This window comes from Triturus cristatus, chromosome 4_2 (assembly GCF_964204655.1).
Source record: "Triturus cristatus chromosome 4_2, aTriCri1.1, whole genome shotgun sequence".
NCBI classification, from domain to species: Eukaryota; Metazoa; Chordata; class Amphibia; order Caudata; family Salamandridae; genus Triturus; species Triturus cristatus.
Genome location: NC_140586.1, coordinates 819,937,968 through 819,961,334, shown reverse-complemented (window position 1 = coordinate 819,961,334; position 23,367 = coordinate 819,937,968). Strand labels below are relative to the sequence as shown.

General features: G+C 45.5%; 1 protein-coding gene across 4 annotated transcripts in view; it reads left to right on the top strand.

Moving 5' to 3' along the window:
- SLC6A9 (solute carrier family 6 member 9) overlaps positions 1-23,367 on the top strand; it is a 563,820-nt gene that overhangs the window by 296,054 nt on the left and 244,399 nt on the right. The window contains exon 1 of one of the 4 annotated variants that reach the window (XM_085602773.1): positions 4,098-4,188. The exons of 2 other annotated variants lie outside the window; for them this stretch is intronic. In XM_085602773.1, the coding sequence (XP_085458899.1) occupies positions 4,147-4,188 (42 nt within the window). In that variant the 5' untranslated portion in view covers positions 4,098-4,146. Of the gene's footprint in view, positions 1-4,097; positions 4,189-18,629; positions 18,750-23,367 lie in introns of those variants that run through there. One more of the 4 variants, XM_085602776.1, reaches the window with a different exon arrangement.

The following is a 23,367-nucleotide window of genomic DNA, read 5'->3' as shown; positions in this document are numbered from 1 at the left end:
AGCTCCTACACCAGCCCCACCAGGAGCAGCCTGCCTAGCTGCTCAGCCCATCTCCAACTGTCATCCACACATCCACTCAGGCACCCAGGCATTCACGCATCACAGTCACACCAACATTCCGTCACCATCTGTCACTCTGGCTGAGCAGCTAGGAGGACCTAGGCTGATTACAATTAAATGTAATACTCAGGATATAACAAAGTCATTCAAGATGGCCGCCGGTTGCATTACAGTCCGGGTTAATGTTCTGCATAGTGATGGGTGATGGATCTCTGTGCCTTGGAAACATGATCCTCAGTATGCATCCTTCTAGAGGGCGATGGCTGATATCTGAAGGTGTAGGGTTGGACTGTGGCCGTCCTGACGAGAGCTGGCCCACCTGTGATTCCAATCTGGTGTCGAAGATATGCTCGAGTGTGCTCAGGTTGCGGGATGCTGGTCCAGGGGTGCTTATGAGGACGGCCCAGAGAGGGAGGGACTTAGCCCAAGGCCTGCACTGATTTAGGAAAGAGTTAAAGACGGGCCTCTTCAAAGAACAGAACATCATTAATGCAGTGAACATAAACTTCATCTCCCAGAAGCCAGCTTCCCCTCCCCTGTCACTCGCTGACTGTGTGCTTGTCTTTGACCATGTACTGCCTGATGACTGGGTTTGTGCTACGGAAATACCATATACCTACCTACATACATAATCACAATGCGTTAACAGTCCGCGAACCGGCTGCCTATCCTATCGCTCTTTGACCCTGTGCTTGCCTTTGACCCTGTACATTGCTCCACTGCCTTTTGGCGGGTTTGTGCTTTCGAAATACCACCTCCATACATTATGCAGGGAGTCTGCACTGCTGCTTATTCCAGCTCTATCACAGTCTCTGCCTGTGCCCTATGCACCTCTGTACCTGCCTATGCAATGCCTGCTTTGTGTGTACGTGGTAGGATGCATTGCTTCTGCCCATGTTCTACGTGTGTTTGTGTGTGATTGAATGGAACTTGCAATGCTGCAGCTGGTCAGTGTGTGAAGAGGGGATCATGGGTAATAATTACATGCTTATCATACAACTCTCCCTAAACTCTACATGAGGGATGCCAAGGAAGGAAAGGGCCATACCAGTACTTTGTATGAAAATACGAAAGGGCTGATACTCTCTATTCAGAGTTCATATTTCCTCCTGAGAAGTGCAGTTACTCTCGCATTAATTCTGCAACAGCAGGGATGAGAAGTGCCGGTACTCTCGCATTAAATTTACAGCAGCAAGGTTGAGAAGTCCTGGTACTTTCCCATTAAATGTGTAGCAACAGGGGTGAAAAGTGTGTATTCTCCCGTTAAATGTGTTGCAGCAGGAATGGGAAGTGCTGGTACTCTCCTGGTAAATGTGCAGCAGCAGGGATGAGAAGTGCCGGTACTCTCGCGTTAAATTTACAGCAGCAAGGTTGAGAAGTCCTGGTACTTTCCCATTAAATGTGTAGCAACAGGGGTGAAAAGTGTGTATTCTCCCGTTAAATGTGTTGCAGCAGGAATGGGAAGTGCTGGTACTCTCCTGGTAAATGTGCAGCAGCAGGGATGAGAAGTGCCGGACTCTCGCATTAAATTTACAGCAGCAGGGATGAGAAGTACTGGTACTCTCCCATTATATGTGTTGCATCAGGGATGACAAGTGCCGGTACTCTCCCAATAAATGTACAGCAGTAGGGATGAAAAGTGCTGGTACTTTCCTATTAAATGTGTAGCAGCAGGGATGAAAAGTGCTGGTACTCTCCCATTAAATGTACAGCAGCAGGAATGAGAAGTGCTGGTACTCTCCCATTAAATGTACAGCAGCAGGGATGAAAAGTGCTGGTACTCTCCCATTATATGTGTTGCAGCAGGGATGAGAAGTGCCAGTACTCTCCTATTAAATGTATAGCAGCAGGGATGAAATGCCAGTACTCTCCCATTAAATGTGTAGCAGCAGGGATGAAAAGTACATACTCTCCCGTTAAATGTGTTGCAGCAGGGATGAGAAGTGCCGGTACTCTCCCATTAAAGGTGTTGTAGCAGGAATGAGAAGTGCTGGTACTCTCCCATTAAATGTACAGCAGCAGGAATGAGAAGTGCTGGTACTCTCCCAGTAAATGAACAGCAGCGATGAAAAGTGCCAGTACTCTCCCATTAAATGTACAGCAGCCGGGATGAGAAGTGCTGGTACTCTCCCAGTAAATGTACAGCAGCAGGGATGAGAAGTGCCAGTAATCTCCCATTAAATGTACAGCAGCAGGGATGAGAAGTGCTGGTACTCTCCTGGTAAATGTACAGCAGCAGGGATGAAGTGCCAGTACTCTCCCATTAAATATGTAGCAGCCGGGATGAAAAGTGCCGGTACTCTCCCATTAAATGTACAGCAGCAGGGATGAGAAGTAAGGGCACTCTCCCGTTAAATGTACAGCAGCTGGGATGAAAAGTGTCGGTACTCTCCCATTATATGTGTTGCAGCAGGGATGAGAAGTGCCATTACTCTTCCATTTAATGTGTAGCAGCAGGGATGAAGTGCCAGTACTCTCCCATTAAATGTGTAGCAGCAGGGATGAAAATTACATACTCTCCCGTTAAATGTGTTGCAGCAGGGATGAGAAGTGCTGGTACTCCCATTAAATGTACAGCAGCAGGAATGAGAAGTGCCAGTACTCTCCCAGTAAATGTACAGCAACAGGGATTGGAAGTGCTGGTACTCACCCTGTAAATGTACAGCAGCAGGGATGAGAAATGCCAGTACTCTCCCAGTAAATGTACAGCAGCAGGGATGAAGTGCCAGTACTCTCCCATTAAATGTGTAGACGCGGGGATGAAGAATGCCGGTACTCTCCCATTAAATGTACAGCAGCATGGATGAGAAGTGCGGGTACTCTCCCATTACATGTACAGCAGCAGGGATGCAAAGTGCCGGTACTCCCCTATTAAATGCACAGCAGCAGGGGTGAGAAGTGCCGGTACTCTGCCGGTAAATTTACAGCAGCAGGGATGAGAAGTGCCAGTACTCTCTCTTTAAATGTGTAGGACCAGGGATGAAAAGTGCAGGTACTCTCCCATTAAATGTACAGCAGCAGAGATGAGAAGTGCGCGTACTCTCCCATTAATTGTACAGCAGCAGAGATGAGAAGTGCGGGTACTCTCCCATTAAATGTACAGCAGCAGGGATGAAAAGTGCTGGTACTCTCCCATTAAATGTTTAGCAACAGGGATGAAAAGTGCCGATACTCTCCCATTTAATGTACAGCAGCAGATATGAGAAGAGGGGGTACTCTCCAATTAAATGTACAACAGCAGGGATGAGAAGTGCTAGTACTCTTCCGGTAAATGTACAGCAGCAGAGAGGAGAAGTGCTGGTACTCCTCTATTAAATATACAGCAGCAGGGAAGAGAAGTGCTGGTACTCTCCCGGTAAATGTACAGCAGCAGGGCTGAGAAGTGCTGGTACTCTCCCGGTAAATGTACAGCAGCAGGGAGGAGAAGTGCTGGTACTCCTCTATTAAATATACAGCAGCAGGGATGAGAAGAGCTGGTACTCTCCCTTTCAAATTAAAGAAGTGAAGTCAGCACCGGACAGCACCTGCCGATTTAAAGCCCTGGTCTATGCACCAAAAGTGTTGAAGAGCAAGAGCCTGTGTGACATTAACCCTTACCCAGGAGGAGAGTGCCCGGGGGCGGGGGTGATAAGGCTGCTCAGTAAGGAGTCGGTAGCGGGTCCGGAGTTGGTGAAGTTTGCCCGGGGGATAGAGATGGATGTAGAAGTGAAGAACAGTGTATGCGGGAGAAGCTGGGTTGGTGTGGCGAGGACAGAGGCCAGGCAGGCACAGAGGGACACCACCTCTCGCTGCTCTCCTGTGGGTGGTGCGGCGGGGTCAGAGGTCAGCTGGACAAGGAATGAGGGGTCTGGGGCTGGCGCGGATGTGGACCTCGCCGCCAGAGGCAATGAGGCGAGAGTAATATGCGCTTTGTGGGCAGGGACTGCAGGAGGAGAGCAAATGAGGCAGAGGGCGTGCGGCGCGGAGGGGCCGGGGGAGGGGGAGTGGGCCGAGGTCAGGCAGGGGGCGGAGCCAGAGCGCCGCTCTTCCTCCTGGAGTCCGCGCCAGGTGTACAGGGGACCAGGACCGCTGCCAGCTCCTCGAAGGATGGCCCAGGCGCTGCAGTACGCGCCCTGCTTCAGGGGGCAGGTGGGTGTCCGGCGTCCCCCTCCCCTAGCATGTGAAGACATTTCACGGCACTGTGTGTTATAGAGTTAATAATGGCCCGCAGCATCGATGCGCCTTGGGCATCAGTCACTCAGAGGGGTTGTTATTTAGTACTTTCGGAAGCTCGCGTGTTTTTTTGTTTTTTTATAATTAGTGATTCGCGAAGCGCGGCTGCAGCATCTAGGCGGCTGCTGACCGAGGAGAAAGTTGAGGGGGATGAGGGGCGGGTGATGAGTGTGGGAGGGGCGCAGGGGGCATCACCCGCTCCTTGAATACCCACCACACAGATAGACTTGGGCAGAGTGTTACCAATGAGCCTCTCTCAGCTGTGGTTGGCGCTTCCAGTTCTTTTGCGTTTCTTTGCTCTGGTCCGGTCCTGGCAGTTTCTTTTACTCCATTGTCTTTCTATTATTCAGAATTCTGCCCGTCGCGTTACCGCATTTATTAGTGGCGTTTTCTATAGCGCTTAGAGACTGCCTTTAGTTACTTCAGAACTTGGTCACCCCACGCCCCCGATAAATGCGTGGTCAAACTGGATATCGGCTCTTTGAGTTTGTCAAGAAGCGTTTAATTGGCTTTTGGGCGCTATATAAACGCAACGTTGGAGATGAGCTTAACTCCCCAGCCAACACCCTCACCCTCCACTGCCCTATCAGTCTAAGCTCCAAACATTATAGGGACGCTTTATCAGTGTGGGGGCTTTGTCTCAGCACCCCCTCTCCGCCCACCCCCACCGCGTGCTCGCGTAACACTGCTGTACAAAGTTTCCAACTACACCTGAAAGGATTGAGCAAAGAGTGAGTGTAGAGGGCGAGCACCAGAGAAGGGGGCTGTGAGGAGGGTAGAGCGGATGGGCATGTCCTGTAAAGAGCCGGGTGGAGGAGACAAGAAGCAGAGACCGATCGGGGGTGAAGTCTTGGAGGGAAAGAAAAGGAAGGGAAAGTCAGAGGGGAGAGGAGGTGATGGGGAATGAGACAGGGTGGGGAGGGTGAGCAGTGAGCAGAAGGCAGGTAAGAGAGGTCCCGTAAGAGCATGAAGGATTTGATGGACGTAGAACGAGAAGGGAAGGAGAGACGAGGAAAGAGAGCGACAGAGAGGCGCAGAGAAGACAGCAGCGCAGAGAGAGAGAGAGAGAGAGAGAGAGAGAGGGCGCCTATTACAGAACTCCTTGTAATTTTATTTAGAATATATAGCGCCTACTGCGCCTGACGAAGCGCTGAAGAAGGAGATCGGGGGAGAGAGAATAGGTACTTAGGAAAGATCTGCAGAGAAAGTGGAGAGAGTGTTGCAGGAAGGACAGAGGGGGTGGAGGTGACAGGCTAGAGGGAGAGATGAACAGAGAGAGGCAGCAGCAAAGAGTGAAAGAGAATGACGGGGGCAGGAGTGGACATAAGTGATGGAGAAGAGACCTTTGTGTGGCCGAGAACAGAAGGAAAGAGTGTGAGAGATAAAGGGAGAAGGAAACGACAAATCAAGAAACGGGGACGAGAGTGAGTGATGGAGAGGAAGGAAGTGATGGAGAGAATCAAAGGAGATAATCTGCTGGAGACACACAGGGAGGAGAGTGAGTGATAGAGAATGCGTGATGAGAGAGACAAAGAAGGTGTTATATGATGGAGACCCGGGGGAGAGTGAGTGATAGAGAGGAAGTGATGGAGAAAGACACCGACAAGATTGGAGACACACAGGGAGGAGAGGGGGTGTAGAGAGGAAGTGATGAATAGAGAGACAAAGACAATATTGTATGATGGAGAAACACACAGGAGAGTGAGTGATAGAAAATGAGTGATGAGAGAGCCAAAGAGAGTATTATATAATGGAGACAGACACAGAGTAGAGTGAGCGATAGTGAATGTGTGATGGAGAGAGACAGCGAGGATATTGTGTGATGGAGACACAGGAAGGAGAGTGAGCGATAGTGAATGTGTGATGGAGAGAGACAGCGAGGATATTGTGTGATGGAGACACAGGAAGGAGAGTGAGTGATAGAACGACAGAGTGATGGAGGAAGAGACATTGCAGATATTGTATGATGCAGGAGAGTGAGCGTAGAGAGGGAGCGATAGAGATGGGATTAGAGACAGGAAGGAGATTGCATGATGGAAACACAGGGCCGAGAGGGAGTGAGGGATGGGGATAAACCATGATGGAGCCACACGGGGTAGTGAATGCTAGAGAGGAGGATGCAGAAAGACTGGGAGCGATGACGCGAGCGATAGGGAGGTGCAGTAAGGACTCTATTAAGCAGAGCTAAGAACTTTATTACAAGAAGCCACACCATGTGGCTGGCACAGAAGTTCCAATCCGGGCGAAACCGGTCCTGGGTTGCTTGTGTTCTGCTTCAGGGAGGACCAGGATTAGCAGTTCGGGCTGGTCTGTTCCTACTTGGGCAGGTTCAAGCCTGACTTTCATATAGCTGGGTGTAAAGATGACTTTGTGGGCAAAAGAACGATGCAAACTGAGAAGACTTGGTGGGCAAATGAAAGATGGGTTGGGATGCTAGCCCAAGCGATTACCAGTGGTTAGACAAATTGCAGTGATTCCTCCCATCGCCTTCTGTGTGTTTTATGTTGCATTAGTCCGCAACAAATCGCTGTCCTACATTTGAATTAACGGACAACTTTAGAATGCTGAAGTGTAATGGATGTGTAATGAAATGCATAGTACAAAGAATGTAAGCAGTTGCAATGACATTAGAATAAAGGAGAATAAAGATTTTGAGCTGCATACTTCAAGGAAGGACCTCCCATTGGATCTTTATGAAAGTGAAGAACTAAAAGGAGTCTTTGGCCCTCTGGTCTACGTGTCCCGGGCAGTGTGTACCATGTTATTACATATTGGAGATATTTAGGGCCGATGCCCATGATAGCTTTGCGGGTAAGGACAAGAGTCTTAAAACGAGTACTCTTGGCTGCCCAATGCCAATGAAACGCTTTAGGGGCTGGAGCAGCAGAAAGGCTGCTGAGTTTGTTAAAGATGAGTCTGCTACCCACATTCTCAGCCACCTAGAGCTGATGTATAATGCCTTTAGAGGTGCCAAGGAACAAGACTTTACTGTAGTCCAATCTGGAGCTAACAAGAGCATGGACTACGATTTTACTATGATTCTGCATATTTCTGCAGGAGTAAACTTATTTTCTTATATGCTATAAGCAGGGCCAACCTGGCCCCTGAGACTTCCCCAGTCTGTGCAGAGAAGGAGAGCTTTTTTTTGTAATTTGGTAGTGGTGTGATACCTACCTTGTACAGCATCAATAAGGAGACCAGGTCCTGGAGGATTGATTGTCCAAAAAGTAGCATCTCAATCTTGTCAGGAATCATATAGATCCTTCTGCGAGACACTTATTAAAGTTAATTTGCAATTCAGGGTTTTTATCCAAAAGAAACTCAATCAGTTGTATATCAGTGGTGCTGTAAGAAATTGGATTAATATTTTGAGTGTCTGACTACCCACCTCCAGGAATAATCACCACTCTTGCCAGGGTGAACCCTCAAAGTCACTAAAATTAAGTCAACTCAAATTAACTCAATTAACTAAATTAATGACCTCAACCCCTTGGTAGCTAAGGCATAGAGCAGACCAGCTTAACTTAGGGCAACGTGTAAAGTATATATGCAGTACCAAAACAGTCAAAATATGTTGGGGTGGGCGGAATTTGCGTAGTCGAGCTACGCAAAGCTTCGCAAAACGGTAAAAAATCTCAGCGAGCACGCAGAAATTCCACGAACACACAGAATTGATTGTTCGCGATGCTTTTTTCCTGTTCGCGAACGCTGTTTGCGTGCTCCGGGGGAAATATCTCGCAAACACTAATTTTGAGGATGCGAACAAGCAAAAAATTCTGCAAAGCCGCGGAACACAGAATTTTGGGCAATTCCGCGTTCTCCATGGAGCGCAAAATTACCCAAATTCCGCAAGCGGAACGGAATTTACCACCCAGGCCTAGTAAAATGTAATAAACAAAATGACACAAAATCAATAAGGGGAACAAGAGATATGAATTTGTAAAGTTTTAGGTAGAAATAGCACAAAGAAGCATAAAGTGGAATCGATAGTCAATGGTCGTGGTAGCGAGGGACAAAGGTACAATTTGATGCTGACAGCTATGGAGCGCAGGTCGGATATATCAAGCAGGTTTGTCCTCACCCTCGTTTCTGACTTTAGACCAGTCACAATCCAGACCAGTACAGTTCTACAGCCCCACTTGTGACGCAGTGATCAATAGGTTCAGAAGTTGTGTGAGGGTTGGGGCTCTTACATCTATACCTTTTGGGTGCCTGTGGTGAGTCAGGCTTGCATGTGCCAAGTTAGCTCCAGATGATATCTCCTCTGAAATAGAGGAATGTGAGAGAGATAGAGACGCTTAATCAGAGAGTTAGGTGGACATCTGGAGTACCCAAATCAGGGGTGGACTGATCCAAAAAGCTTTCATCAAGTGTGGCAATTTTGTTGTGGAAAAAAAGACATTTTATTGCAAAGTTCCTGTGAAGGGGTAGCCCTTTAATTGCAGGTCTGTTGTTGCAAGAAGGAATGAATTAACCACTGCAGTTATCACTTTGGGGTGCTTTCACTGAGGAATATAGCATTTATGTGAAAGCATGTTTTCCTAAATAATTTGAAGTAGTATTTAAGAGCGGATTCATAGGTCCGCTTAGCCGGGGGATCATAGTTTTGACACCATTGATGTTCTAGTTGTTTGCATTTAGACTATTCCAGATTGAAGTTTATCATTTAGCCATGGTGAGCTGGGGTTACAGCATATTGCTGAAAATTGATTTATATTGGGGCTGCTTTCTCCACAGTAGGGAATTCCAGTTGTTAAAGTTGTGTGCAGCTTTGGAGATATTTTCTGGTAGGGAGAAGAAAGATCAGATGAGAAGCACATTGTTCCTCCACAGTGACTCTACTCCAGGATTTAGAAAGCCTTGAAGTAAGGGGTTTGGGGGACTGTAATGAAGGGAAGCATATTGGATGGTAAAAGGGATCCCCACGTAATTGGACCAAGTGAACTCAATTGGACATAGAGATTGCATAGCCATGGTGTTGATAAAGACTGGTAGTACACAGGGATACCTTTCTTATCAAGCAAAAAGTGACAGATTTCTCGCCCCAGAAGTGACGTAATTTCTGTTACCGGGACTCCCGGGCTTCCTCCCTGGAAGAGATGTCACTTACGGGGGTGGGTCACGTGACCATGTTGGGTCACGTGTGTTGTGGCATCACCCTGATCACGTGCTAGTCACCCTGTGTACTACTAAAGACTAGGTTTAGGGTTTGACCCCACCTCTGTGAGTGTCTTTATTATTGAGTTGAGACCATTTTAATGCATCTTGAACTGTGCTGGAAGTGGTTGTGAGAGGTTGTCCATGTGAATGTTAGAGTCCGCTGTTACAAAGACGTTGACGTGCCTATTTACAAAGGGGGCCAAAATGTCACTGATGTTACTTAGGAAATTCGCTGCAGGCCCAGACGGGAGATAGAGAATAGCCATTGAACAATTAACGCAGGGATTTAGATTAATTGAGTAAGAGGTCTCCAGCCTCCACGAACAGGTGGGATAGGATTGACCAAACAGGTAAAAATGGTGCAACATATGATAGCAAGTTGAAGGTGACATTTAAATCGAAATATGTTGTACTCATTATTTATTTATTTAAACGTTTTATATAGCGCTGGCTCGACCCGGGGGTATCAGAGCGCTTTACAAGAGTATGGATATAGTACAGGAGTTTCATATCGCAGGATTCAAACAGGATAAGATTCAGAGAACAAATAGCAAAATACATTTTTACATGTGCCAGAGCGGCAAGAAAGAACTATCTACATAAATAAAATGGGTACAGGTAATTGAATCACGCACTTGACGGGATTACTCCGAATCTTCCGACCACGCCACTTCCTTAAAAGGACCTATTGTTAAATGGTAGCGGCAGTTTTAATCGATAACCTTTCAAGTATTTGCCCGGCGGTAATCGCCTCTCATACCACTCGATAATTTACCAATGAAAGAGGCAGGCGCCGGAGAATGGAAGGCAGGAAACAAAGTTTTATTCCGTCGGAGCAGAACACATCAGATCAGACAGCAAGGTATCGTCACGAGGTGCTCTAACTGCATCTCTGAGACCTGGTCTCTTATACACAGGTTTATTGCTTTATTACATATGGTACATTCTTGTTGAGGCTTTGATGTACGGGAAGACATTCCTTGGAACCCCCACTTCAAGCTCGTTCCCACACATATCTACAGTAGAAGTCCCCACCCCACCCACAGTAGGAGATGGCTATCACGCAGCTGGATATTCCGCCAATTCCCGGGGGTGTGTGCAACCGGCCGGGTCTCAGGGGGTAGGGGCTTTGATCCACCGTAATCCCTTTGATGTGGGGTGTTTCCCTTACAGTAGGAGCAATAAACTGCATCCGCAGGGCTAGGTGATGGCCTGGGATCGGTTCGGACAATGGGGCGCAGAGGAAGGGGGTTTATCAAGGAGGGGCATGACCATGTATGGGATGTCGGTCAGGTGTGGGATGTGGTTCCATGGCAGGGTCGCGCTGAATGAGAGGGTTTATGGCCCGTGTATGAGAGAGCGGGGGCGGCCGGCGCGCGGGGGGATGCTCGCAGCGCCAGGGGAAAGCGCTGGCGATCGAGAATGAGCGGGGAGAGAGTGGGTGCCTAAAATGGCGGCCGTGCATTCGCTGTGCGTGGCGCTGGGGAGAGGCAAGATGGCGCAGATAATGTTCAGTTTGCAAGCTAAATTTCCACACTATCAAAGCCCTTTGCATTACAGTCTATTCGTTCTCTAGATTTTTTACATATGTACTTTTGTGATTTACTCCCATATGGATTAATTGATTACTGCATGGACAGACCTAGAATCTTGAAGGGGCGAATTGAGTCACCATACTCTTTCAGGTCCATACTATTTTGAAACCTGTCGCTTGACTTAGTTTTGGAAATCACTTCTTCCAACGGTTGGAATACCCAACATATAAAACAAACTAAGGACCACCCAATATCCTCACAAAATGCGTGGGGAATCTGAATTTAAACCTCTTTTCATTGTGACAGACCAACAATACGCAAAATAAGCCTTGATAAAGTTACGCAAAGTAACGAAACGCGTGTCGGCTGTCTTTGGCTACTTCCCAACTGGGCTGTCTCTGACTGTTTCCAACCGCCAACATCTGGAAGGCTCTAGGATTAGGACCTCCATTTTGGCTTATATACTTGTTTACAGTGCTCTCAGTGAAGAATCTTTTAATGCAACATTGAAACTATGTATTGCATTTGAAATCACATATAATGTGCCTTGTTGTGTTTGAACTCATAAGTATCGTGTTCTGAACTGTACATAGTGTTTCCAAAAAAGAAAGAACCTTGGGTCAAACCATATTAAATCCCATACAAAAAGTACTCTCAATTGATGTTCTCTTCTCTTTAAATGATGCATACTCTTTCCATGTTCTTTTGCTCATGAGATATAATAAGGAAATTATTGATGCAGAATCGTTTGAATAGGCCATCTTGTCATACTTATTCACTTTTTTACTAAAATTACTTTATGTTAACTGTTAGAGTGCCGAGGTACAATTGTCTTTGAAACACAGGTAATCGAATTACTAAACAGTAACGAGAGAAGGAGGACGGCTGGAGGGTAGTGGGTGGTTAGGAGGGAGTAGGGGAGAAGAAGAATGGACTAACGAAGGGGAGGAAGTAACTAAAAGGAAGGAAGGAAGGAGATGAGAAAGAAAAAGGCGAGGGCGGGGAGGGGAAAGGAGGGGGAAGAGAGAGAGTAGAAAAGGAGCGAAATGAAAGGCTTAAGGACTCCAATATTTGTAGAGCAGGTGCAGTTTGAGGTCTTTTTTAAAGCTGATGTAAGAGGGGTAACAATGCTGGTCTTTAGGGAGGGCATTCCAGATGTTAGGGGTGTTTCCGGAGAAAGAGCGCAATTGTGTGGATTTCTTTTTTTAACAGAGGTGGAACAAGTAGAAGGGCCTTAGTGCTTTTCAACGGTCGGCAGCAGCCCGCTTTGATGAGTTTGTTAGTGAGATACAGCGGGGTCTTTTGATGAAGGGCTTTGTGCGTAATGCATGAAATCTTGTATGAGGATCTGCCTTCGATGGGTAACCATTTAAGGGCTATGAGGGCTGGGGAAATGTGGTCAAAACATTTGCAGTCAGTGATAAGTCTGGGCGCTAGGTTGAGCACAGATTTGAGAGGGACAAGGTGAACTTTATGGGTTCCAGAGAGGATAGCGTTACCATAGTCTATTCTTGCGAGGACTAGAGATTGGACAACCGTTTTAAAGTCGTCCGCCGGAATGAAGGGATTCATTTTCTTGAGATGACGGAGAGAGAAGAGTGCTCCTTTGGCCGAGTTTTTAATGTGGTCCTGAAGGGTAAGGCTATCTTCGATGGTGATACCAAGAGATTTTACTGAGTTGTAAAGGGAGAGCGGACAGTTGAGGGCATTAAGGTCAGAGATCCATGTTTGGATAGGATGAGGGTTGTTTTTTGGAGAGAAGAGAATGATTTCAGATGTTTTAGGGTTGAGTTTGAGATGATTGGAGTGGAACCAGGATTGGATTTTTGCCAGGCTGTTAAGGTGCAGAACATCAGAGTGGGATCTAATCTTATGGTAAAGTTGGGTGTCGTCCGCGTAGAGGTGGTAGTTGATTCCAGCTTGTTTTAGAATGAGGGTATGGGGTTCCATAAAGAGGTTAAAGAGAGAGGGGGATAGAATAGAACCCTGGGGTACACCAAGGGAGACGGGTGTGGGGTTTGAGAGGCATTTGTAGATTTTGATTTGTTGTGTTCTATGTTGGAGGTAGGACGAGAACCATTTGAGGACAGGACCATTGAGGCCAAAGCGAATTTTGAGCGCGTTAAGTAAGGCAGGGTGGTTAACAGTTTCAAATGATGCAGAGAGGTCAAGGAGAATAAGTAGGCAGGTCTCGCCATTATCTAGGGAGTGGTGGATGTCGTCAACAATGTTTAGCATGGCAGTTTCAGTACTACAGCCTTTTCGGAAGCCGGATTGGAAGGAGTCAACTAGGTCAAAAGTGTCAATGTGTTTGTCCAGTTGAAGCTGCGCACATTTTTCAAAGGCTTTAGAAAGCAGGGGGATGTTGGAGATCGGGCGGAGATTATTAACTTCGTTGGGGTCGGCATTGGGATTTTTAAGAATGGGAGTGATTTGTCCGAGTTGGAGGGTGGCAGGGACACATCCCATGGTAAGGGAGGAGTTTATCATAGCGGTCCAATAAGGGACAATGATGTGCTTAAGCTCCTGGACAAGGTTCGTAGGAAGAGGGTCTTTGGTGTGTGAGGACGGTTTGAGTTTAGAGATGATGTTAGAGACTTCAAGCTCTGTTATGGGTTGGAAATTGTGCCAGGAGGCGTTGTTTTTAAGCTGTGAATTAGAAAGGCTGTTATCCGGAGGGGTAGTGGCAAGAAGGTGGGAGGAGGAGTCAAGGGGGAGAGTTAATTGGGAGGGAGGTTTAGAAGAAGAGTCGGTGGAAAATAGGGGATAGGGAGGGACCTGAGATACAAGGAAGGATTGGTCTATTTTGGCTATTTTTTCAGAGATGGGCAGTGCTAGAGTAATAAATTATAAGGAACTCTCCTTAAGCCATTTTTCTGTAATAAGCAATATCTCAGGATTGCAATAAGTAATAAAAAACACGTAATTCAAAGTGGTGTTGAGGTAGGGATCAGACATTAAGAGGGTAACACTTAAAAGGCAGTGGAAGGGTGTTATTTTTCAGTAAAAAAGTGAAAACTTCGTTTCCCTACATGAGAAGGAGCCATCGGATTGCAGATTATAAAAAGAGAAAGCACACTTACTTTTATGTCTGAGATTTGTTAGGATGTCTGAACAGTAGGGAATCAGAGGCTTAGGTCAGATGCGAATGGGCCGTGTCCCTAGGCGTGGACCGCGTGTGAACGGCCACAGACGGGCTTGCCACTGCCACCCTTGCAACATGCGGGTGTGCTGTAACACAAGATGTAAGGAGCATTGTTGGTGAGTGGGTGGGCAACCAACCGCACAACTAGAGTTTGAATCGCTGATCTCGCCTTATTGGCAGGAAACTAAAATGGCAGGAGGTAAAATAACACCATAAACTTAGACGGGTGGAGGTCTCCTATAAGCATGAGTTTCTTGACTGTGTTCTGTAGGTGCAGTACCCATTCTAGGAATGTTTCATGGTGGAGACTGAAAGGATGATTAAGCAGTTCAGGTTGCTGGTACAGTTAGTGGCCTTGCACTTGAATGACAAGTACTGAGATATCTGGTCATTCTTTCCATATTAGCTCTACGTTTTGTGGCAGGGGGTGCACTTTCCCTGTCCTGGCCTCTCTATGTGAAAGATTTTGACTATCATTGGAACTAGTTCATTGAGGATGGTAATCACATTTTCTGAAATCAATTTTTGGTTAGTCATGATATGTGGCTTTCGGTTACTGATGTTAGGTCGCGGGTGTCCACATGCGGTATTTGGGTGGTGACCGTATTGATGGGTCTCGTTTGTTTGTGTGGGACGGTATCCTCATGAGTTTTTGTTTGAAGTTGTTTTGGTGCTTCAGCTAGATTTCTTTGGCTGCTGATTGGATGTCAAGATGCAGAATGTTGAAACAGGAGTCTGCTGACAAGGTAATTCAAAGGCTTATGGCTAAGAGAGAAAAGCAGCTAGGTTATATACGAATGCACAGCCTAGACCTGTCACCTTGCAGTAGTGCTAGTATTGCCCACCTCAAATGGCCTGCTGCTTGTAAGACCACAAATACAACACGTTTTTTAGAAATATGAGAGGCAACACAAGTAAAAAGCTGTATATAGGTAATACAACACAGGAACAAATTTCCAATTAACACGAAATATTCGCAGTGTTCAGATGTTCTTTATTCCATGACCTTGTGCTCTCGTGCATTTCTTTTCTGGCAACCGTGTCCAGTCACTTGAGTTAGCCCAAATGCTTTGCCACTTCTATGCAGGTTTAGTTTCTTGCACGCCTCACATGGGGCACATGGGTGATTTTAGCCTACTCACGGTAGTTCACCAACTCGGTTCATTACGCACTGTTTTATTTTAGTTATATTTTTTTTTTTTATATTTGAATCAACTTTTTGGCGTTTCTCCCTATCCGTCATCAGCATGCTCTTTTCTTTTCCTTTCATCTTCACTACTCTTTAAGGTCTTTTTTCCTTCGTTTTGATTTTACTATGGTTTGTACATGAATTCTCTATGTGTACTGAGTAAAGATACATTCCATATTTTTGTATGATTCCCAAACAGCCTTGAAAAAGCCCATGCTTGGGCGAAACTCGTTGGCTGTGAACATTGTTGCACTGCGTCATGGAATAAAGAACATCTGAACACTGCGAATATTTCGTGTTAATTGGAAATTAATTCAAAGGCTTCTTTTTGGACAGTGGTGAGGGTGGAGGGACCCGTTTGCAGTTTTATGTTGATGGGTTGTGTATTATACTGTTGTCATATTTTATTTGCTTGGACCCTGATGTAATAGTGATTTGCCTCTGTTTTTTGCAAAGAACATCTACTGGAAAAAATGAATGTCTATGTTGTTCTATTTGGCCATTTTAAGTTTGTGGAAGATCTCCTTAAAGGCTTGTCTGTCTAAGACTTTGATGTTGTGGTTTTGAAAAGATAACAGAAAAGATCGCCTTACCGGCCCTGGATTTAGGATTTCCCTTTTATCCTGACAGGAGTTATGATTGTAATATGGGGCCATGGCCCCTCTTGATGAACACTAAAGGCCTGATAATGAATCTCATGGTGGCGTGGTGGTCATGCCACCACCACACCGGTGGTCCGACTGCCCTATTACAACTAGGGCGGTCAGACCACCATTGCACTGCAGCAACCACCAGTGGTGAGGCACTCTTGAGGCCGCAATATGCTTGGTGGACTATCAGGTCCCGCCACGAATATTACGAGTTTCCTCTTCGCCGAGGCATTCATGGCGGTTCCTAGTCCATGAAAACCGTGGTAGAAAGAAAACAAATTGGGCCCTACAGGGCCCCCCTTGTGCCTCAGGGTCATGGGGTGCATGCAGGGGTCACATGTTGTGGCCCCTTGTGTGGCCCACTGTGTATGCACCCCAATACCTGCACTGCATGGACTGCATCACTCCATGCCATGCAGGTAGTGCCTTTGATGTTCCCATTGCTATTCCTACTTCATGGCACCGCCAAAGAATCCCCCACCAGTGACTGTAAAAGTTGTAATCTGGCAGGCAGCGCACACACTGGTTTAATGGTATTGGAGCGGGGCGATGGCGTGGCGGTCCCGCTCCCACACCGCCAAAGTACTAAACGGGCCCTAAGAAACCCTGCAATGGGAAACAGTCTGGGCACCGGCACAGCTCAAGAATCTGCATGGGCTGCGGTGGCTTGCGGAGATTGGATGGGCCAGCTATTTAACTAGCCGGCTGCTGACCATCTTTAACAGCGTCTGTCGGGTAGACGAGTGCTTGTCGGCATCTGGCCTGGTCTGCACGGCTTAAGCAAATTTAGGCCTGGACTGATCGTGTGTGTTTGAGAAGGTGGGAGGCTTGGGTTTGGGGAGTCTGAATAAAAGTGTGCATGAACTGGGCTGATCGTCATCTGGGCAATGAGGAACAGCATTGTGTATGGCACTCAGTGTCTTGACCTGGTAGGATATGGCCTAAAGTAATGAACTTGTTGAACTGTTACTGCATGTTTGTTAGGGTCATAAGAAGTTCTAACTCTTGTCGAGGACCACGAGTTTACAAACTTTTTTCTTTTTGGGAAAGGCATCCTGTTCTTTAAGGAAAATGTGGTGCATTTAAAAATAAAATAAAAAAAGAATGCTTTATTTAAAGGGAATCACAGACATGGTGATCTGCGGCAGCGAATCATAGGGGGTTACACAATTTGTGACCTAACTTATCCATATTCATGAGGTAGGTCGAATTTCTACCTACTGAGATTCAATATTTTGTGAAATGCTTTATTAGTAAATAGGTTGGTTCACAAAGTACCATTGCATTCGCTAAAATTTGGGGTGCAAATCACTACCACTTTTATCCAATTCAATGGACATAAATCTGGCCCCACGTGACTTTGCAATTATGCTTTGTTTATTTTAATAGTAAGATTCCTCTCGTGCTCTTTCTTATGTCGCTGTTTGGACACTTCGCGGCAGCGATGCTCACCTTAGGCCCTGAGGCAGAGAGAGCTGAAGGTGATGAAAGAAGTGGCACTCAAGTGAATGTCGCCGCTACAGAGCTCGTCCGCACATTAGACGCTCAAATCACGGCAGCGTCAACTCGCTGTTTTCATGTGTCTGAGGTCGGTGGTTTTAGTATTATTGAGATGGGCAATAACACCAATTCTTTCTTGATTAACAGACCATTCAGTTTGTGATCACCCTAGGAATAAATGGCCACCGTGACCGTAATTATTATATCAGAGGAAGAGACCGAGCTTGTGAGAAGCAGCGAATGTTGAGAACGTGAAAGGAGGGGCAGAAAAAACGGAACCCCCAACAAGAGCCTTGACCAACTTCCCGATGCATCAAGGAACCATTGTGTGGCGCTCCCGGGGAGACCATACAACGAGCCAGTGGAATTGTGTTGCTCAGTGCCGCATTATTGTTTCACCAGAGCGATTATTCACTCGGGGTTGGGGGTGGAGGGGGAACGGGCTCTCCCACTCTTATGGGCCAACATACACTTTCGATATTTCCCTCGAAGGGGCTGCGAGGGAGCGAGACTGCGCGGTGGGCGCGCGGGGAGGGGCGCGCGAGCAGGGCCACCTCGTTCTCAATCCGCGCACGTGCGCTCTCGCGCCGCCTTTCATTCATCCCTGCTCCTCGACGCTAAATATTTTGCTTGCTTCCCGGGTAGTTGTGGCACCCGGGTGGCGGGGTCAGAAGTCCTCTTGTGGGGTTGGTGGCTTGGGCCTTGTGTGTGTGTGCCGACGAGGTGGCATGGGAGGCATTGGGGGAGGGGGGGGTGGTGAAGGAGGGCTTCAGTGCACTTTTCTTTGAAAGGGAGGTGAACAGAGGCCTGGGTAGGGGGTGCGGGAGAATGGAAACGTGAATGAACTTGGGGCTCCACACATCTCTCGTTCTCAGGCGCCCAGTAGCCTGGTCCCAATAAGTTTTCGTAGCTTGACAGGTCGACAAGCTGTAAAAAGGAAGAAGGGGGGAAATGGGAAACTGGTTGAAAAGAAGGAGGAACCATGTTCCCAATGGGGTGTTGTCCATTTTCACATTTATATTGACGGCCAAGAAGCGGTAGGCCTGTTTTTTTCACCCCCTGCTCCTGTGAAAAGCACCACAACTTGTACGTACAATAAGAGACCAATTACAGAACTGGGAAAGCGCAAACAGCAGCTAGCCCGCCCCCAGCGCTCCCCGCCAGATGAAAAAATAACGAGCGAGGAAGAAAGCAAGCGATATCCTGGGTCTGCGTCGTCGAGGTGGGCACTTTACAGGGAGAGAAGCTCGCACCCCCTGCGACCGTGGTGCCAACACCAAGAGATGGGATTATGCATGGTAGGGGTTTTTTTTAAACTGGTTTTGTTCCTGTTTTATTTGTTTTTGGTTTCCCCTCTTTAGTCGTAATCCGTGGTTCTGGAACCGACTGAATAAGGCTGCGGATGCTTTGTTTTTTATAGGGGTGGGGGGGGGGGGGGGGTGGGGGGGGATTAGTCGCCTCCTCTACCCCAATTAATTTGTCAGGTGGTCAGAAGGTTTTGGGATGTTGGCCTTGCCACTGTAGCACTCACTGTAGGTGGTTGGCGGGAGCATCTTCTGGTGCATGTAGACCAGTTTGGGAGTTCCTGTCATGGTTGCTTACTTGAGACTTTGTGATTTGGAGCAATGCAGCACCATCTGTGCGCCCCGCTATTGAATTGTAGCTAGAGCTAGTAAGCGTTCAGAGGTAGACTTGTTTTATGTGTTGTATACGCCCTCTTCATCTGCAGTGGCTACCCAAGGAGCCGGCAAATGTTAGAGGCTTTGGCAGTATTTATGGGGTGGTGATGGGTGAGTTTCTGGTGCCTGGATGATGCTGGTGGTGTCACCATGGGTGTCTTGATTGGTGGATTTCCAGAAATACTTTTGCAATGATGCAGTGGATTCATGATTTATTGTTATATAAGTATTCATAATGTTTTGTGTGTATTTCCTCATCTATATGCAGTTATATAGTTATACCTACATAGAGATCCAAGAAATAAGTGACTCAGCTATATTTCCATGAGAGGAAGAGGAAGAGGAAGAGGGAGAGAGAGAGAGAGAGAGAGAGAGAGAGAGAGAGAGAGAGAGAGAGAGAGAGAGAGTTTAGATAGATAAGCTAGATATCACAATTGTATGTACTTTATTTCACTTCACCATCTATTTAAAAAAAACTCTGGTACTTTCTTTCCCATTTTTAAAGCATATCTTCATGTATTCATTATCATGGCCTTCTATTACCATTTCTGGATTCTGTTGACTTTTGCAAGGAATTCTATAGCCAACTTTGTGGTTCATGGTGTCACCAGAACTCTTTGCTGATCTTGTATTACTGTCCTACAATACATGTAACCAAAAGCTGCAATTATTTCCTTACTAGTTTCTTATTAAATACAATCCCAAATATTCCACATACCAGTCTATAGCCACCCAGGCACTGCAAGGAAGGCCAGGTGCCTGGAGAATAGGTTGCCTGTATTCTGGGAGTGCCTGTTGTTCCTATATTGTTGAAGGGGCCCCTAGACAGCGAATTTTTGAAACTACATGTGGATATAGACAGGACTCAATACAAGTCTTTTGGGTCAGACCTTTTTAAAGGGCCCACACCAGAGACCATTCTCCTGCTGAAAACAGTATAATATAGATATTGGAGTGGATTGTGAAGTCCGGAGATGATGCTGGTCCCCTGGTCTTAACCGCTTAGTGCTGTGGTCCTTATCTTTACTGTATTTCGGCAAGCAACAATTGAGATTATTACTAGAATAAGTAGAGATGTTTTTAGAAAACAAAGTTTTTAATCTGTATGGAAAAGACAAATTGTTTCGGTCCTGAAGAAGGTGGAAATTAAATGTTCATCTCGCCGAAACGCGTCCACAAGTAATTGTGTTACAATCCACCCAAACTGCACATTTACCTACAATTGATGAATTTCATTAATGCCCTATGATATATATACATAGTGGAGGTATATGGGCCTAAAGACATATTGATTTGATTTAGGATACAGTTTCTCTTTCTTTGTCAATTTATGCCATGTAATATGTGTTTTTATTGTGATTAGAATTATTATTTTTCTAGACATTTGGTATTTTCATTTGCTTCTTTCCCTCATTTGAATGTGTATTATTTGTTTCATGCGTGTGGAATATTTGGGATTGATTTAATATGGAACTAAGGGGAAATAATTGCAGCATTTGGTTTTAATAACTATCCCCTCGGTTTGAAGGGGTTGCTCTCTGGGTAGTTAGCTCATTACAATACATGAACACCTACTATGCCTGTGTGAAAGTGACTCTAATTTCCTTATTACAGCCGATGTGTGATGTCTCTAGCCACCTGCCACCTGTAATAAGAAAATGAAATAGCTGCACAATTGCAATACATTATTACAGCAGAGTGGTGACATCCATATCCAGTAGCCAAGGTGAAAGGCAAGCCATGAAGCATTATTATAGCTGCAGTTTAAGACACAAAAACAAGACCAGGCTTTTCATTCTCCTGATCTGTTTTTCTAAAACGAACAATGATCAGCAGAAAGGAGATATTAATGGCAAAAAAAGTGGTTTTTTTACACAACATAGGTCACTACAGGAAAGATAGAATCTGTGAGTGTTTCTAGATATTCTGAGCTACTGAATTTCTTTGATCTGACTTACGTTAAACTGATTCTAATAAATGTTCACAGCAAATTTCTAACTGCTTTTTGGTGTGTTTAAGTTTGCACTACAGATTCTACTTTTATTCTTTGAGTCTGAAAACATACTATCTCTTTTCTTTTGAAAGAATAAGACACTAGGGATTCAAGTGGTTTGTGGGAAAGACAATACTGTGACCATGTTTTAATGCAGAGTAAAATACCCCTTGACGTAGGATAAAGGACATTCCAAGTCAACTCTGATTTCCGTGACCGTATTAAGGAATTCGAACTTTTTCCTCTATATGATCAAGAACTCCAGGGTGACTTGCAATATCCTTATAATGTATGGAACGGGTGCTTTATTCCATATATATTGCTATCTTGAGGTGACCCGATTACAAACCGTTTTGCCTTCAGCCTTGAGGTTTACTACCATCATTAGAACTCAGCCCTGAAATTGTAGCATGCTGTGTTTCCCTTGGTTGCAGGGGTTTAACAATCTTGCAGATTGAAAACCTTAGGATGGGTTTTGATATCGCCAAGCATGCAATAAATGTGTATAAAGTGCATATCTCTGTATACATGTATAACCCTTACCTGAGATTCACTCTTCTTTCCATGTACAAACGCTCTCTGCATGGTTCTCCAACTTCAATCCTTGTTCATCCATCTGAACCAAGTGTTCCCCCAAAATTATGTGGCTAAAGTTTGCAACAAGTTTAGGCCAAAATGGAGCAGCAGGACAAAAATTAGAGAATGTGTGTGTTTAGATCGATATATTAAAGGGATGAACTTTGTAACGTAATAATTAAGGTTGACGCGCTTCATCGGAAATTAACATATCCTGCTTTCACCCATCCAATTGACACCAAATTTCCAGAAAAAAAAGTAAGATGCACTCACTTTGTTTATTTGGTGTAAAATAGCCAGGAGAGCCATGTTTTAAGGAGACCTCCAAAGTAGAGTTAACCACCTTTGTAGGGAACTTTCTTCGTTAAAAACTCAAGAGCTTAACGATAATCCACCGTTTCTGGGAGGCATGTAGGGAACGGCCTCATTGGTACTTTATTTATTTGTTTAATCGCATTAGCTGCTCAAATGTCTTCACTTTATTGACACATTTGCAACCTCCTCTTCCCCTTGACCCCAAAAACGCTGCCTGGATTTTCCCATATGTAAATTTATTTAAAATTATTACATGGCGTTGTGATGCTGCCCTCCTAATGTAGTGTCATGTTGTTTCAGCAGCTGATTTTGAAGCAGTTATGATAAGACATTGTGAGATAGCTCAGCGGAATAAGTTACCCACTGTAGAGCACAGAAGGCTTCATGCTTGAATCCCAATGATGCTGATCACCTTATCACCCTATGGTAAGGGTATTAATAACTCTTAGTTGCCTTGGGCCTCATCAGTCACACTTGGCCTTTAATGCTAGAGAGGGCCATTAACATCCAGTATTGCCCTGCACTTTAAGCAATATTGCTCAGTTATTATTACATCCAGTATAAGAATGCCAGTAGATATGTAAAGGACAGTTTCTCCCCCACATACATTTTTTTGCCCCCCACATTTATTTTTCTGAAGTCTGACGGTGTTTGCCCTACCACCATGACTGGTGTTCTTGTTTTCAGCATCCACACTATCCCTACCGAGTACCATTATTTTTAGTTACTCGATAGTCAATATTTTCTTAGTGGTTTTCCACGTGACCCAATATGAAATGCAGATTTAAATTCAAAGTAACCCAGTTGTTTATGTGCCCAGTAGAGGATCCTGATTTTGTTAACCCTTGCACTGAATGCTGCACAAAAAAAGATTTTATTAATTTAACAATTTTTTCAAGGTATACTTGGTAAACTTTACACACGTGCTCCATGAATTCAGTTTTAATACTAAAGCATTTTCTGAAGTTTAGGATATAGGACGCATACTGAACCCCACACCAGCCTGGCATAAAGAGACTGATCGGCCTAGACTTTCCGATGTTTCCCCACAGTGCAATGTCTCTGGAGGCAGGGAGGGCCGGGGCAGTGACAGTAATTTCTCGGGCACTAAACCACATCTCCTAAACTCGAAAGAGCATATTTTAAACTTAGTATGTTAATGAAAGGCACTGCAAATCAGTTCAATGAGTTATGTGCACCGTTTGTCATCGTCTTGAATCAGGGCAGGACTGACTACGCTTTTCATCCCTCTGAGGCCGAACAAGACAATGTGTTGGCTAATAATCGCATTTATTAATCAAGCAAGTGGAGGTTTTAGGATTTGTGTTGTGCATTCTAATGCTGCCACTAATA